This window comes from Entelurus aequoreus, linkage group LG02, assembly GCF_033978785.1.
Source record: "Entelurus aequoreus isolate RoL-2023_Sb linkage group LG02, RoL_Eaeq_v1.1, whole genome shotgun sequence".
Classification (NCBI taxonomy): domain Eukaryota; kingdom Metazoa; phylum Chordata; class Actinopteri; order Syngnathiformes; family Syngnathidae; genus Entelurus; species Entelurus aequoreus.
In genome coordinates this window covers 51,149,806-51,167,811 of record NC_084732.1, presented here as the reverse complement: position 1 = coordinate 51,167,811, position 18,006 = coordinate 51,149,806, and the positions used below count along the sequence as shown (strand labels likewise).

The 18,006-nt window shown below is 39.7% G+C and overlaps 2 protein-coding genes across 5 annotated transcripts in view; one reads left to right on the top strand and one right to left on the bottom strand.

Annotated features, from left to right (window-relative positions):
- The window catches only part of LOC133635554 (uncharacterized), a 318,673-nt gene that overhangs the window by 5,894 nt on the left and 294,773 nt on the right, over nt 1-18,006 (top strand). The window lies entirely within an intron of this gene.
- Nucleotides 1-18,006, bottom strand: part of LOC133635529 (DENN domain-containing protein 5A-like) — an 84,939-nt gene that overhangs the window by 30,707 nt on the left and 36,226 nt on the right. For 2 of the 4 annotated variants that reach the window (XM_062028753.1, XM_062028729.1), the window contains exons 2-5: nt 16,051-16,122; nt 15,147-15,256; nt 11,108-11,795; nt 7,271-7,458 (exon numbers count right to left, since the gene is read on the bottom strand). In XM_062028753.1, coding sequence (XP_061884737.1) covers nt 7,271-7,458; nt 11,108-11,795; nt 15,147-15,256; nt 16,051-16,122 — 1,058 coding nt within the window. The remainder of the gene's footprint in view (nt 1-7,270; nt 7,459-11,107; nt 11,796-15,146; nt 15,257-16,050; nt 16,123-18,006) is intronic. The other 2 variants (XM_062028738.1, XM_062028745.1) reach the window with 2 other exon arrangements.

Below are 18,006 nucleotides of genomic sequence, written 5' to 3'. Positions count from 1 at the left end.
GGATGTTGTGGATCGGTGGAGGGAATACTTCGAAGACCTCCTCAATCCCACCAACACGTCTTCCTATGAGAAAGCAGTGCCTGGGGAATCTGTGGTGGGCTCTCCTATTTCTGGGGCTGAGGTTGCTGAGGTAGTTAAAAAGCTCCTCGGTGGCAGGGCCCCGGGGGTGGATGAGATCCGCCCGGAGTTCCTTAAGGCTCTGGATGCTGTGGGGCTGTCTTGGTTGACAAGACTCTGCAGCATCGCGTGGACATCGGGGGCCGTACCTCTGGATTGGCAGACCGGGGTGGTGGTTCCTCTCTTTAAAAAGGGGAACCGGAGGGTGTGTTCTAACTATCGGGGGCTCACACTCCTCAGATCACGGGTACAAGCGGCCGAAATGAGTTTCCTCCGCCGGGTGGCGGGTCTCTCCCTTAGAGATAGGGTGAGAAGCTCTGTCATCCGGGAGGAGCTCAAAGTAAAGCCACTGCTCCTCCACATCGAGAGGAGCCAGATGAGGTGGTTCGGGCATCTGGTCAGGATGCTACCCGAACGCCTCCCAAGGGAGGTGTTTAGGGCATGTCCGACCGGTAGGAGGCCACGGGGAAGACCCAGGACACGTTGGGAAGACTATGTCTCCCGGCTGGCCTGGGAACGCCTCGGGATCCCCCGGGAAGAGCTAGACGAAGTGGCTGGGGAGAGGGAAGTCTGGGCTTCCCTGCTTAGGCTGCTGCCCCCGCGACCCGACCTCGGATAAGCGGAAGAAGATGGATGGATGGATGTAAACATGATCATTTAAGGGAAGAATGTAATACAAAATATCAATACAAAGTGTCAAGACAGAATAAACTCTCTGCTGCTGCAGCAACAGAGATACAGTCTATAGGTCCCTAAAATATATAGATATCTAATGTATTCATACATTATGTAGGATATACGCATGTATATACAACCTAATCATATTGTTTCTTCAATTTAAAAATAGCTGACCGTTTTTTCCCCCCTTCTCTGGGGCAGTATAGCTCGGTTGGTAGAGTGACCGTGCCAGCAACTTGAGGGTTGCAGGTTCGATCCCCGCTTCCGCCATCCTAGTCACTGCCGTTGTGTCCTTGGGCAAGGCACTTTACCCACCTGCTCCCAGTGCCACCCACACTGGTTTAAATGTAACTTAGATATTGGGTTTCACTATGTAAAGCGCTTTGAGTCACTAGAGAAAAAGCACTATATAAATATAATTCACTTCACTTCACTTACATTCCCAGTTTTGATCTCGGACGTCTGGTAACTTATAGCATATAAGAATATTCTATTACTGTTAAGCAAACTATGAATAATAAAACATGTGTCCTACACATATGACAAAAAAGCACGTGAAAATCAGTGGTATTCAGTGAGGTAAAATGAATTAAATGCGCTGACAGTTCATTGCTCCTGCCAATTGAATTGCACTGAGTGGAGCGGATCACCACTCCAAGATGGCGGCCCCGCGTCTCGTCAGCGCTAGTAGGCAGTAGCGCTCCATGCTGTGTCTACTTATAAGATGTCTATGGTTATAACGTTAGCAGTGAGTTTACAGCCTCACTGATTTAACTACACAGCAAATAAAAGTTACGTTACTTGGCCAATAAACGTTAGCTTACATTCAAAACTTACCCTTCTTTGTGAAACTTCAAATGTCGAACGAAGTTGGAAGTTGTTGCAATTCGTTTTTTGTTGACCAAGTCATAGTTTTAATAACCGAACGGAACTATCTTTGGCGTAATTTTTCCTTACTGGCGCGTTGTATGAGAGCTATTCTTCGTTGGTTGTTCTGCAATTTGATTGGATGAATGCTGCGGGATGAAAACAACGTGGATCTAATTTGATTGGCTGTTGAACTGACAGGCAGCACACACGCTGACAGACACACACACGTACACAATGGAAGATACGGAGCGCTCCTGAATAACTTTTTAATTGTTGGGTTTTGGGGAAAATAGCAAGTCTTGTCAAGTCAAAAGGCTCAAGTCCAAGTGAAGTCACAAGTCATTGATGTTAAAGTCCAAGTCGAGTTGCAAGTCTCTTTATATTTTGTCAAGTAGAGTCTAAAGTCATCAAATTCATGACTCGAGTCTGACTCGAGTCCAAGTCATGTGACTCGAGTCCACACTTTTGCTTTGTGCTTCATTAAACCAAACTGTAGTAATGAGCCACTTCATATTCTCAGTAACCAAAACAGCGTTGCAATGATGGGAACAGTAATTAATTAGATTACTTGTTACTGAAAAAAAAAATGCCGTTATTAACAACAGAATAGATAATAACCAATAGAAATACGGTGGAATCTGAAGTAAAGTTCGACCACCATTTTAGGGGAAAACTGCACAAAAACTTAGGAGGTTGGACCGGAACCTAAAATATATACGTTTGGCTTTTCTTTAAGTTGTTTATGCTAATATATCATGAATTACACAGAAATGTAGTAAATACATACTACACCGGTTGCTTAATACAAATTGGTTAAAGCGAAAAAACCTGTTAATTGACTGAAAGAAGTAAAAACAGAACATTAATAACTACGGATTTCCACAGAATGCGTAACAGCTGCTGAACGGCGTCGCCACGGAAGGTCTCAGCCATCAGCAGTCCGCTAATACCCATCTGTTTGATGTGCATTTTTACACCTCTGCCATGCAGCGAAATAGCGCAGACTTTTACGAGATCTCGCAAATCCGCGTGTAATCATGAGATAAGGGGAGTTGTAGTAAAACGAACCACAAACAGTTTATTCTGTCCTTCCAGAAGAGCAAAGCAAATCCTGCCATTCGAGATTCGTACAGGCTGCTGAACGGTACCACTGCAGAACGTCTCGAGCTTTGCCGTCCATCAATACCCGTTGGCGGGCGTCTGTGGCGGCAATGACTTGTCTTGACTCGTGGAAAAGATGACAGTTTTGCTTTGCAGAACAACAACTTTATTTATGTTTTGCAGCAAGCAACAACACAACAGGAACATCATCGTTGGCTAGCGTTGTACACGCACGCGCACAAACACACTCTTGCTAACCACTCCCCTGCTTCCCCACCCTCGTAACAGCTGGTATTTTGACAAAGGCCCCCATATAGCAGCCTGGGATATGCCTGTAATATAATTCTTAAACTTTGGACCTCCAGAATCAGCATGTCCTCATCATTTGTGTCAACGACGTAAAATTACTTCTGAAAACCCTTGTCAAGTAGACTTCATGTCTGTCCCCACCCATTATGACGTTAAAAGTGAAAAATACAATTTGCCTTGAAAACCGAATATGTTTATTTTTCAAGTAAACCAGATCATTTATTTTGTGTTTGTGTATGACTTCCTGTCCAACACGAGCAGATATTTTAAAATATTTTTTAGCGAGAGATCACTCACACCTGCTAAGAGTTTCCGCTGTCACTTTCAGCCTTTCTCAGAGCGGTCGCTGCCTCCTGGTGTGACGAGTTTAGAACAACTGGCTGTGTTTTGGCCCCCCACATCTCTTACTACATAAAAAACTATCTGTCTGCACAAAAGACAGACAAATTGTTTTACTTTGTTTACTTTTACTATTTTATTAATAGTGTTGGGAACTTTTCTAGACGGTGGATGTGATTGAGGCTCATTGGGTCGCTCTGCTGTCAGACACGGACCTCGCCGGAAATTGGACACGGCAAAGGTGTGAAGTGAAGTTCTCCTTTTTCTAGACAGTGGATGTGATTGAGGCTCATTGGGTCGCTCTGCTGTCAGACACGGACCTCGCCGGAAATTGGACACGGCGAAGGTGTGAAGTGAAGTTCTCCTTTTGAAAAGGTAATGATCCTTCCACGGGTTTACATAAAGAAACTTTGTCACAATTTTTACTTTCTCTATTTGGTCAAGTTTGATATCCTCTTGGTGCTGCGTCAAAAACCAAAAACCTCACAAACTGTGGTTTAGCCTTTTTTGAGGGGAAAAAGTTGCAAATGAGATCTTTGTTTATTCACTTTAATGAAAGACTGTATTATTTTTATAAGTTGTAGGTTTATTAACTTTAAAAGATCACAGAGTAAGTGCTAGAGCACATCCATGTAACAATATGAACCCTAGAGACCAGTCAATAATCATCATCTGTTTTTCTCCAAAAAAAAAAGTGAAAAAAAAGTCCCTAGATTCAACTGATCGTCGACTATGGGCAAAATCTAAAGATCAGATTCGACTATGAAAATCTACAGTTGAAGCCAGCTCTACTACTTATAGCAGTTAACTTTTTTTTACACTGGTAAACGTTAAAGAATGTTAAAAGGTTACTTGAAACAGTACCTGTACAATAATAAACATGTTTAAATTCCCATGCTAAAATTGGTGAGGGAGCCGGACAGGTGAGGGAGCCAGACAGGAAGTAGAACTGAAATAAGAGCGCTAACCAGGAAATAACCATAAACTCAGGGAAATAATACAAAATACAAAAGTGGGTAAGGCCTGACGTAACAGATCCTGTCATTTGGATTCCGAATTGGAGGTCAAACCAGCTGGGTTCTACCTCCAAGGATGGATCTACTACCGGTATATAGGAATTATGAAACGGCTGTGACAATACTAGAATCCAGTGTTTCATTCTGTTAAGACAGTGTAATGTGCCGCTTTGATAAATTGGGTTTTGTTTTGGGGCCAATGAAGCAGTGTTTAAGTGTCCAAGTTTGGCTTCAGTTGCACTGTTTTATCAGCAGGTTAGATGTTCAGTACTCAATCTACATTAAAAATTAGACCTTGCTCTTATCCATGACAACATCAGTGTGAAGGAAATCAAGTCGAGATGTCCCGATCTCGATCACCAGATCAGACCGGTAGCCGATATAAGTATTTTTTAAAAGATCGAATATCAGCTGACTAGCTTACCTCAGCTGTGTCCTGGTGTTCACAAGCTAAAGACAGACGTGGCGAAGTTGGTAGAGTGGCCGTGTCAGCAATCGGAGTGTTGCTGGTTACTGGGATTCAATCCCCACCTTCTACCATCCTAGTCACGTCCGTTGTGTCCTTGGGCAAGACACTTCACCCTTGCTCCTGATGGCTGCTGGTTAGCGCCTTGCATGGCAGCTCCCGCCATCAGTGTGTGAATGTGTGTGTGAATGGGTGAATGTGGAAATACTGTCAAAGCGCTTTGAGTACCTTGAAGGTAGAAAAGCGCTATACAAGTATAACCCATTTATCATTTATTATTTAAAGATTATACCCATGTGAAAGATTCCTTCTAAAGGGATGCACACTCAGGGAGACACAGTAACATTTCTGTATTCCCTTGTTACACACATGTAGGAGGTGTGTGTGTGAATTCCAGGAGGGATTGGTATCTCAAACACCGGCTAGAATGTAAGAGCAAGCAGGAACAAATGTGTCGCGGTTATTGTCCATCCACCATAATCTATAAACGAACAACATAATAAAAACAGTAGTATTTCTAATAGTCGCCTCAATGGCAGAAAATAAAAGTTTCTTACAGGTTACATCACAGCAAGACTACAAGACGATGACGAGCTCAACATGCTACATATACTACACACAGTAAGATGACCAAAGAAGTTGTTAACTGCTCAACTTGAGCTCTGGGATGTAAACAAAGTGGAGTGGATTGATACCAATATCGATAGTAACAATACCAATTATAGTGTCAGTTTATGGTCGATATTACAGTAATTAGATCAATATTCTTTATTATCACAAAATAGTTTTTTCTCATTTTTTGTTACTAAGGCTTTGAGGGCAAAGACCAAATTATTAAAATTGGAGCCAAATGTAGTTTTTTGCTTTTGTTTAGTTATTGTGCACCATCCACTTTAATTTGCTCAAAAAATAGTATAGAGCATTCACTACCTGCTGACAAATGCGATAACATACTGCGTCACTTCCAGTTGTATGATTTTCTTAAAACTATTATGAATCTACTTGTTAATTTACTGGTAATATCTGGTTACTTTTTGTTGTAACATGGTTCTAGCTACATTTCTGTTAAAATGTCCATGTAATCTTCTGTTGTTTGGATACTTTACATTAGTTTTGAGCGGTACTACAAATTTGGTATTGATCCAATACCAAGTAGTTACAGGGGCACTACTTGCCATACCAATGCTGATACTCAAAATTTTCAAAATCATTGAATGAATAAACTTTTGATCGCAATTATAATTAGACAAAAACACAGGATTGCGGCATAACATTGTAGAAAATATTGAAATTATTTCTTATTGTTGGCTCTTAAATATTGGGACGCAAGAAAAAAGCAAAATAAGGTTTTTGTGATGATAAATGTATCGATATAAACCCAGTTGTATAGACCATATACAGATATTATACTTGGTATCATTATGGTCAATATTTGTATTGATCTACCCACCTTTGTTTACATTCAAGAGCTCTAGCTTAGCATGGACGGCTTAATGCAGTGGTCCCCAACCTTTTTGTAGCTGCGGACCGGTCAACGCTTGAAAATTTTTCCCACGGACCGGGGGGGTTATTTTTTTATATAATCTATATATTGTGTTTTTTATGTTAATTTAATAAAAAAAAAAAATTAAAAAAAATTTTTTTTTTTATATGTATATATTTTTTTTACATTTCTTGTGCGGCCCGGTACCAGACGCAGCCCGGTGGTTGGGGACCACTGGCTTAATGTATCTTCCTACGGTGTGTTGAGAAGCATGTTTAGAAGCAAGAATCTTTGCTTTAGCTTCTAGCTCGTTAGCAAGGACGCTACAGTGTGTTAAGAGCGCGATCGTCCGCTTGTCGTTGCCAAAGCAGCGAGAATGCCTATATATAACATGCATTATCACGATACGATAGTATTGAAAGCTCTATGGTTGGCCACGTTTGATCATTTATATTGTATATCGTTTATATTCCGCAACCCTATATCAAATCTGAAGCCAAAAAATCAGATCTGTAGCGGAGGCCGAAAATGCTGATCGGTACATCACTAAAATCAAGCAACCAAACCCTGGTCTAAGGCATATTGATGTGTATTATCGACACACACAGACAGTGTAAGGACGAAACATTCCTTTTCCACACCACACTTAGATACAATGTTCGGGACAAAATGTTCCATCAAGCAGAGCAAGTTATTCAAAAATCCAAATTGAAGCCTGAGCATACAGCTCAACTGAACACAATCAGTGTACTCAGCGTCACACAATATTATGTGATGTACCACCATACATTGTGCAGGGCTGGTGCTGGCTGTGTGTGCTTCTGCTTTAACAGGTAAAATTCACTGGTATTGTGGAGTTGTGTTTAGGGCAACGTAAAAGTGAGTGTTTACCTCCTGTGGTAGCTCTAACTTTGTCCGGTCATCCTGTCCATTCGAGTGCAGGCCCATTAGATACGGCACAGGTGCATCCAGGAAGTGGAGGAGAGAGGCGGGGAGAATGGGAACATACACATGCTGCCACTGGAAGGGGAACATTAAGGCTGTGATGCTCTCGGCTACAGTCATCAGCCTTTGGTAATCTGTAGGACGCACACAAACAAAGAGTGAGCGACTGAACCATTATTTTTATCAACTAGACCGGCACCCTAGTGAGAACAGTCCTCAGGCTGCATAGACTTAAATTTTTTTTTGGGTGGAGCGTAGGCGGGGTGAATGGGTGGTCGGGGGCCTTCCTGAGGTAGAAAAACATTTCTGAAAGCCACCACTTATCAGTGGTCAGTCCCTTTTTTAATCAAGTATTTTCAATATCAGTAATATAATTACTGATATGTTAAGATATCATACTTGACAGCTGTTTGATAACATTAATTCATTAATATTAATTAATTAAAAATAGCATTATAACTCCTCCAGTTTGATAAACTGCAAAACTTTACCAACGCATGTTCTCTTATACAAATGTTTAGACCCTGAGAATGACATGTCCCATTTTTTGGCAAATATACTGTCTTACATTTGAGTTGATATTTCCAAAACTTTTGTTTTTAGGGGTAGGCCATAACATAAGGATAAGGCTATTGGATTTTGATGGAGTGTGGTTTATAATGTAGCTTTTACAAATGTCTGTTTATTAAATTCATCCTGCAAATACTAGAAAGTAGTTCGGAAATTAACAAACTTTAGTGTTTGTACGATTTGTGCATATTCTGGTCATATGGTCATTAAATCACTGTTAAAAACAAGATGGTGACCTAAGACTTTAGCAGAGTTAGTTTTTTTTTGTGCAATCCAAATTACTAACAATAACTAAAACATAGCTTGCTTGTAAAGGTTATAATGTCAGTGCAGGCAGATAACTTGCTGTGTTAAGAACACCTCCAGACTAGTATCCTCGAGAAGATCTCAGTGTATGAACTGTATCAACCAAAGTCAACTGACACTCTGACTCATGACAAATTCCCTTTTCATGACTTCACACATCAGGACTGCTTCATATTTCACACTCCAATCAAGCGGGCCACGTAGTAATAATACAGTATGTGTCTGGTTTTCCTCATCCACATTCCTGCTTCTTGTTGACAGCTACAGCTCTGCAGCAGCAGGAGCAGCATTGCCTTCCCTCTTATGGCAATGAAAATAAATTCCATTCCTTTGGCCATGCACTGGTTTATAAGACAAGCCCAATCACTCTAAACTAGTCTATCCTCTTGGGAGGGAAATTAGGATACTAATATGAGCCCCTTGTCCTTTTGACAAATACACATTATCTCAATTGCTGAATGGACTAAATGGTGACTTCAACATTATTTAAAAAGTATGCCCCCACTGGCATCTACATTAGGTACATCTACAGAAGTAATGTGATCCAGTATAAATAGATAATGTTACCAAAAAGTGTGATGAAGTACAGTTTCACAAAACTACAAACTACAAACGCAACAATAAAACAGATTGTTATTAGTGCTGGGCGATCAAAAAAATAATCAAAACCAATATTTAGACCTTCAAACCGACGTAAAATTGTTGTGCCGGTTCATTAGATTGTTGTCTACTAATAGACTGCTTTTTGGTGGCAGTTGTTAAATGGATAGACATCCTTAACAAAATCATTAACAAATGCCACAAATTATAGAAAGGATTGTGGAAAAAAAACTTAACATTATAGTTATATTTTAAAAATTACCTGTTGTTTCATTAGGTAAAAGCTATATTCTACATTTCTACATACCACTGCATTAAAATCATTTTCCTTGCAAAAAATAAAAGGGTTTTCTCCATTTTTTGCAACAGCTAATGTGTTTTAATCTCAATAAATTCCCCTTAATTTGTTTGTTCAGTTACTTGTTTCAAAATATACACATATTTAAAGAATAAACAGATTTTAGAGTTTTGCCCAGCCATAATTGATAAATTACAGTAATACCTTTTTGACAGTATCAGTTATAACTAAGCAGTGTCTTAAAGAGGTTATGTTGTCATCAATGTGGGTTTTCACAGCTTCCTGTCAACATTTTGTGATGTGTCACCACAGAAATGGTATGATGAGTAAGTAGGTAGACTTTGCAGGTAGTGTTCTGATTACATTTTGGGAAGATCCCATACACTGAATAAAACATTGTTACTCAAAATGGAAAAAACATTTTGTTTTAAATTAAATTTGCTTTGTATTATTAGTCAAAATCTCTCAAACCGCACTTCATTCGGATCTGATCCACATGAAATACATTCTATTATGTGTAGTCATTAGATCAGGCTGTAATTTGATAAATGATTAACAAAATGCTGAATTTAATCTGCACCCAAAATAAAACTAAATCATTTTGCAGGTGACCGAGGCTCAACCATGTAATGTTATATATGAATGGGATCATATTACATGGTGGAGGGCACGTACCTTTAAAGAAGTGAACACCACATTTTACATTTCACACTCTAATTAGCATATTTACGTTTTACACTTAACTCTGCTATCACCATTCAGTGGCGTGATGCTTGTGCGTTTCACATTCAAACCACATAAACTAAAACAAGATTGTGCAGGAAACACACAATTGAAACTAAGGAGCTACTTGGTTGCTGCGATACATTGCACCACTTCAAATATTGAACATCCGTCCTACACATGACTCCTCGTGTCCCTTGCCAAAGTTAAAAAGCAGAAATGACCCGAAAAATGTGACTTTATTTGACCGTCACAAATTAGCTGACCCATGACTTGGAGAGGACAATGTTCCCCCAGAGAGATTGGGTAAACACTGCCTTGGAGCAAGTCATTCAAGAGATCATGGGAGAGATGTTGTGTGGCTGGTTGCAAATCTCAGCTTCATTTCAAGGCCTCACAGTTGTCTTCTTGTAAAGCATCACATTCCTCAATGTGTGTGTTTGTGTTTAAGTGCAATGTTTCCTCCAAACAATCCCTCGGTTCTTCCCTGTGTAATACTGCCAATCGACACCCTTCGCACGTTCTGCAGCTCTCGCAAGGGGGAGAGGGCATGATGTCACCTCCAACCAATGATAATCATCCTGCATCATGGCTATCCTCCCTGTCTCGACGTTGCCTAGCAACACCACAGCTTTTCCTCTTAAGAGCCTCTCACCCAGTGTGTCCTGGTGTTTTATAAACCATTTGCTCTTTCTTGCCATTGTAATGGACCTAAACACCAGTCCACATCTAGCACACACACTACTTTGCTCTTGCTCTCTTAAAGGCCTTTTTATGCTCAGCAAATAGTATACTCTCCCACATTAGAAACTACTACTGCGACAGGGGATGGTGTCTCTAAATTTGACATACGAGTTTAATGTGTATACAATAAATGCATCAGCATCCCACTGTACAAACAGCTGACTAGCCTGAGATGGGTAAGGTTCTTCGGGTTATACAGGCTGCTACTTAAGACTGCCTTTCTTTAATGGACACTTACAAGGTTATGTAACCTCTTAGACAAGTGGCTCCACCATGTATAGCAGAGATTTGCCAGAGCCTTGGGTCACTTTCATTCACAGGAAACCTCAAAATGCAAACTACAACCTCCATACAAAAAACATGTATCTGACATGTCAGTCAAAACTGAGCAGTTATGATTGCACTTTACAACAAAGGTTCCATTATTAGAATTGTTTAGTGCCATATGCTGTGGCTGCTGATTGTATAAAACCATGTTGAGTACTGATGGGACCATAAAACAAACCCTGAGTGAGTGCAAATGCAGCAGATGTGATACTTACGCTGCGAGTAGAGCAGTATCTGCATCTCGAGCAGCGCACAAGTGAAGAGTTGAAGAACATTCTCCACCCCCAGCAGGTTGATTACTTCCTTAATGGCAAAGTCAAAGAGTGGCAGTTCTGATGTGCTCGGCCTCTGGCACACCACAGGCCCATAGACGCCTGAAAACTTTAGGGATCGCCCTGAGGGTGTCAGGGGCACCTCATAGAGGATGTTGTAGATGTAGCTCTCCAGCGGGAGGGGTGGGGGATAGGGCGAGGTAACAGCCTGGTGAAGCTGCTGCAGCACCTTTTTGCAGGCCTGAGCAAAGGCCATTGGTGTTATCAAGCAGATGCACTTTGACACGTACAGCGTGTCTCGGCTGATGTCATATGAATTGAAACGCTGCAGACGGGAGATAGCGGGTGCTGCGTGGAGGACGGGCCGATGGTGGGAGTGGTGGAGTCGCAGCTGTTCCTCGGGTGGACGAGAAGAGGTGGCTGTATGCAAGATGTCGTACTGCTCTGCATTGTGCATGTGGTAAAGAGTTTGCATGGCGCTGCAGATCTGTTTACTGGTCACCTCTTCGAAGAAGGTGAGAGCAAATCCGTAAGTCCGGGAGCCGTCCTCTCGAGTGATGATAAAGGAGTGGAACTGCGGCTCCCGAGAGTCCACCTGTGTCCTGAAGGCAAGACCCTTTGGCATGCAGAGCTGCAGGAAGACAGAGGAAAAAGGACTTTTGAGATTAAAAGTGTTGAGGTTGTAAAGTAGGGGATTTGAAACTTAGAATAACAAACAGTTGTTTTCCTTGTCAGATGAGTAATTGGATACAGCCAGATTTAAGGTTGATTTGCATTCCAAAAAAGCACACCGCAGAAAAAAGAACACTTGGTTCAGCACTGTTAAAATCAAATTATTTGTGCTAATGTACTCCCTGCACGGCCCTTTGTCAGTACTATTCAAATTAAAAAAAGGATATTATGCATACAGTGCAACCTCGATTTACGAACCTCTAACAGACCAAAGAAAAATATGCTTTGGTGTACAAACGCTGTGTTTGTGTACATCCACCCATCGTGTGCCTGCAAGGCAGCCATTTTGTGACCGGCAGCACATTCATTGGGGGCCAGCTGATTGATCTCCGGTGCTTACTGCTCATTCAGTCAGCAAAGCACATAGCTGCTATTAGCTACTATGTGTGCTTCTTAAGTGTTTTTTAGCCTTTTTTACAACATTTTTGTAGTTTTGATAGCTTCAAAGGAAGCAATGGACAAGCGCTGTGTGGTTTAAAACAGGAAGTATCAACCGCATTGTCAACACTGCCCCTCATCCCCACTCGGCTGCAGGCAAAGAAGATTAACCAACAAGGCAAAGTGGATTTAATTTTTATTCTTAATAATTGTAGCTACATGTCTGTTTAATTTAAGTCTTGTGATTTTAAACTGTGGATGCACCACAAGGCTAGTGACAGACTTAGTTTGTTTCCATGCACTAAATTAGTCTGATTTCTCAATGTATTTTTCTCAAAATAAGCTTTCTTAATCACATGGAAACACTTTAATCTGAACGTGTTTGGTTTTTGAAAAATCGGATTAACACACCTAGATTATGCAATTGGAAAGCATTTTCTCTGGCACGTAGCCGTTATCAGCGCGCCAACCTCCGTGGAGGACTAACACGTCACTCTTTACTATGTTATTCACAAGCTGAGAAGAAAAAACTGTGGGCGGAAACTGGGCAATTGTGGTCATTTTAGAGTGTTTAGCTAGGTGGGAATGTAAATACAAGAAGAGAAGGCTACATGCTTATAAAATAGCGCGAACAGCTTTCCGATATTTACAACTTTCTACAAGTATTTTGTGTTGTTGGTAATGTTTTAATGTGTTTAAATTACACATTGTTATTATGACCATTCGAGACATACAAAAAGATTGCTATTTTAGTCAACTATTTTGACTATTCACTATTAACACAAAATATGCAGTGTATTATTTGTAATAACTGATTTACATGTCAATGATGCCTAAATTGTTGTATGTGGACAGTTTATTCTTACATCACTAAATTTAGTATGAACAACAATGTTGTGGATGATCTGAATGAACGAGATCGACGCTGTCTTGAAGACATGTAATATCTACAGCTATTTATTGTTGTCTACTAACTAACGAAACATACACAATTTTTTTATTCTGTATAAATTCCACAGTGTATAAAAACAATTTTAGTGTCAAAATATGGCTGTTAAGAGGTTTTTCTCCACCATTCTCTCCTCCGGCCGGGGTGTGCTGGCATCATGACACATATTTTGCATCTTCTTTGTAAACATCCTAACCTTTATTTAATGGGTGGGTTAATAGGTTTTACATCATATAATTGAAAATATTGTCTTATTTCCGCTTCTATATCCCACAGACTTGTTCTTGTTTGCTTGTGAATAATGTAGTAAAGAGCAGCTTCTTGGGATTGGCACACCGATAACGCCTAAATGCCAGAGAAAACTGGTTTCTAATTGCATAATGTAGGTGTTTTAATACGATTTTTTAAAAAGCCAAACAATCAGATTAAGGTGTTTCCATGTGTTTAAAGGGGAACTGCACTTTTTTTTGTGTTCTTGTCCTTATGTAAGACGAGAACACATGCTGTTCTTTTTTCATGCACTCTAACTCGTAAATAAATGTTAGCAAAAGTCAGCTTACAATGGAGTCGCTCTATTCTGCCAATTAAGCACTTAAAAAAACATCCAAACACCTCCATCAACGTTTTATATTCGCTCTATAAGTATATATACTGTATATATATATATATATATATATATATATATATATATACATACATATATATACACATATACATGTACATTATATACATGTACATTATATATATATATATATATATATATATATATATATATATATATATATATATATATACACACAATGAGGTGGCGACTTGTCCAGGGTGTACCCCGCCTTCTGCCCGATTGTAGCTGAGATAGGCTCCAGCGCCCCCCGCGACCTCGAAGGGAATAAGCGGTAGAAAATGGATGGATGGATATATATATATATATATACATAATGAGGGGGCGACTTGTCCAGGGTGTACCCCGCCTTCCGCCAGAGTGCAGCTGGGATAGGCTCCAGCACCCCCCGTAACCCCGAGAGGGACAAGCGGTAGAAAATGAATGGATGGTAATTTTAAGCATATGGCAGCGCTTTGATTTCAGAAACGCATCACAACGTTCACTTTTTCCAATAACAATTTCCTTAAACAACATATAATTATGACACACTTAATTAGAGCCAACAAACGCAATCAAACATCACTTACTGTACAATGTCTGCTCTCACTTGAGACCGACTAATAATATGTTTATATATTCCAATTTAGATGAAAAATCATTTATAATCCTTGCAAAGGGGTGGAACCAAGTGTCTTCTTGGGTCTTTTTTGCCATTTCCGGGTCTAAGTTGGCTGTCAAAGTAGACCAACTTCTCAGTATATGGCCACATCCTTTTACTATCAAGGTGAAATGCATGATTAATAATCTAGAATTAACTTCCACGAGCTACTGTACCTCTCGATCAATGCGCTGCTATAATAGGTCCTTAATGTTAGCCCTTATAATAACAATATTACTAATACTTGGGTAATATTCTGGTCACCAAATATAAATGGAGTATTGTTAGCGCTTTTTGAATATTTTTAAGTGGGTTTGATGGTCGGAATATACACAATGACATCATGGCTCCCGTAGGTTCCATTGTAAGCAGACTTTTATTTACGAGTTACAAAACATGAAATAGAAAGATGTGTTCTTGTCTCTCATGAGGACTGTGAAATATAGGCACAATTCCAAAACTTGTGCAGTTGCCCTTTAAGAAAGCTTATTTTGAGCTGAATTATTTGAGAAATTCAAACAATTTAGTGCATTGAAACGCACTTAATGCTATAATTCTATGAATTCTACAAAAGTTTTCCAAACATTTTCAATTTCCCACATTTGGCAGTTGTTGCGGATGGAGGAAACAAAGATTTTAGTAGGTGATTTTTTAATCTTACCATGCCAACTGCATCCTGGTCGAATGGATTCCACTCGACATTGTCGGGGTAATGTGCAAGAACTTTGGATTTAAAGGTTCTCCTTAGAGGACTCTGCTCAAAATTCTCACCTGAAAAGGCAAAGAGGAAAGAAAGAGAGGAAGTGAAAACTAAGGATAAAGAGTCAGCACAGAAAACCCCAAACGTAGGCAGAGGTGGCACAGAAAATGCTTGGTAAGTAGGAGGCACATCTCCAAAATCAGCATATATTGGTCTAGAAAAGAAGACTGTATTGTGTCATGTAAAGCTGCCATCTGCATTCCCAGCTAAAAATAAGCCAGATCGAAACATTAATGACAATAGATAAAAGAATGAGATGGCATCCACAAGTTCAGATGCTTTGTGACAGCTTTAATGACAATACACAGAAACACACAAAACCATCCATCAAGAAAAAGCTCAAATTGAGCTGATTTGAACCCAGATTGAAGCAGAAGTGATGCACACACCAAGGCAGTTCATTAAGAGTGTAGGAGAAAAGTAAACATTGACCAGGCAATACCAGCGCAAGCAGCACTGGAATCACCAGTGTGTAAGTGCAGTGTGTGCAGTATGTTTTTGCGCGCCTGCACAGAAAACAGAAGCAGTGATTGTCAAACATAAGCTCATTGTTCAGCCGCTGCTTGGGGACGTGAGGGAGGAGGAGGGGGAAGCCAGGAGGAAAACATTTAACTGAAGAGTGTGCAAAAGAGAAAGGGCAAGTCCTTACACCGTCAGAAAATAACAAGAAACTAGGAGTATGACGCAAAATGAAAAAAGGGGCTACTGAGGAGTTTTCCAAACGTGTGCCAGGTTGAAAGGTTAGGGGGTTAAAGGTAAGCACGGGTTAAAAAGGAAGGGGTACAGTGTGTGGGTGGAGGGTTACCTTCATTTGCCCCCGCCAATTTTCCTTTGGCCCCATCTGTGAATTTAGTAGCCTCTATATACTGGCATAAAGCTACACAGCAATAAAACAAACAAAAAACATCATTATAAGCCTGGTTGCGGCAGGGGAGCACATCACTTCTCAGACCTTGACGCCACAGCAGACTTCAGGGTTACTTTTTTCCTGTTATGGCACGAAACGCAACCTTGTGGCGTTATGATGTACAGATATAGTCAGAAAGTGTGCATGTTAGGGTTTCCTTTTCTTCTACACACCACGCACAACACTTGCATATTAAATTACATTTTTACGACAACACTTTGCTGATGAGACAGAAATTAATAACCAAAAAAATGGATGATCGTAGATGATGACGTATCTAACTGGATTAACCTTTCAATATAACATCAACATTTGATCACCATTTTAATAAGGGAAAACCCATGTTGGTATATCAAATACTACAAAATCCAAAACCAGTGAAGTTGGCACGTTGTGTAAATTGTAAATAAAAACAGAATACAATAATTTGCAAATCCCTCTCAACTTATATTCAACTGAATACACTGCAAAGACAATATATTTAATGTTCGAACTGAAAAACCTAGGTTTTTTTGCAAATAATCATTAACTTAGAATTTTATGGCAGCAACACATTGCAAAAAAGTTGGCACAGGGGCATTTTTACCACTGTGTTGTATCGTCTTTCCTTTTAACAGCACTCAATTAAAGTTTGAGAACTGAAGAGACCAATTTTTGAAGCTTTTCAGGTGGAATTCTTTCCCATTCTTGCTTGATGTACAGCTTAAGTTGTTCAACAGTCCGGGGTGGAGATCATGAAATAATTCTGTCAATCATTTATTGCCCACAACTCTAAATCAATGGTCAAAATTGTGTCTGTAAAGTGTATTAAGTACATAAGATATCCTGATATGATAAATAATGGAATTTACCAACAGCAGGTACATTTATTTATTTTCCGGATTATTGAATTAGTCTGTATAAAGACTATGATTAATTCCTCATCTTAAACGGAAATATATAAACACCCCATCAGCTGGCAGTGAAAGCAGACATTGTACAGTAAGTGATTGTTTTATTATGTTTCTCATGAAGTCTGCATTAATTGTAGTCAGTGTTGAAGAAAAAAGCGAACATTGTGATGAGTCTATGAAAATAATGTGCCATGGTATGCTTAAAATAAGCAAAATACGTAAATATTACATGTAATTATGAATGTGCCTGTTACTACATTACATATATACTTACAGTTGATGGAAGTTTTTGGATGTTTTTTTTAAAGGTCTTTCATAAGCGGAATAGAATGACTCCCATTGTTAGATTACTTTTCCTAGCGTTTATTTATGAGTTAGAATGCATAAAAAAAGAAAAACATATGTATGCTTGTCTTACATTGGGATTGTGAATGATTCAAAATTCCCCCCAAAAAGTACAGTACCCATTTATCCATCCATCCATTTTCTACCGCTTGTCCCTTTTGGGGTGGCGGGGGGTGCTGGAGACTATCTCAGCTGCATTCGGGAGGTAGGAGGGGTACACCCTGGGCAAGTCTCCACCTCATCGCAGAGCCAGTTCCCATTTAATGTCGGATATTTTGTGTATTCTGGATTTCCCCAATTTGTCATGGGTCACTGTAATGAAAGATGATTTCAAGAAATTCAGAGCTGTGGGTCATGCATCTTTGACTTCCCCAACTGACAAACAAAACAAAAAACATGAAGGGTTAACGTAACCTCGGTGGAGATCATGAAATAATTCTGTCAATCATTTATTGCCCACAACTCTAAATCAATAGACAAAATTGTGTCTGTAAAGTGTATTAAGTACATAAGATATCCTGATATGATAAATAATGGAATTTACCAACAGCAGGTATATTTATTTATTTTCCGGATTATTGAATTAGTCTGTATAAACACACAAGGTAAGGTGATA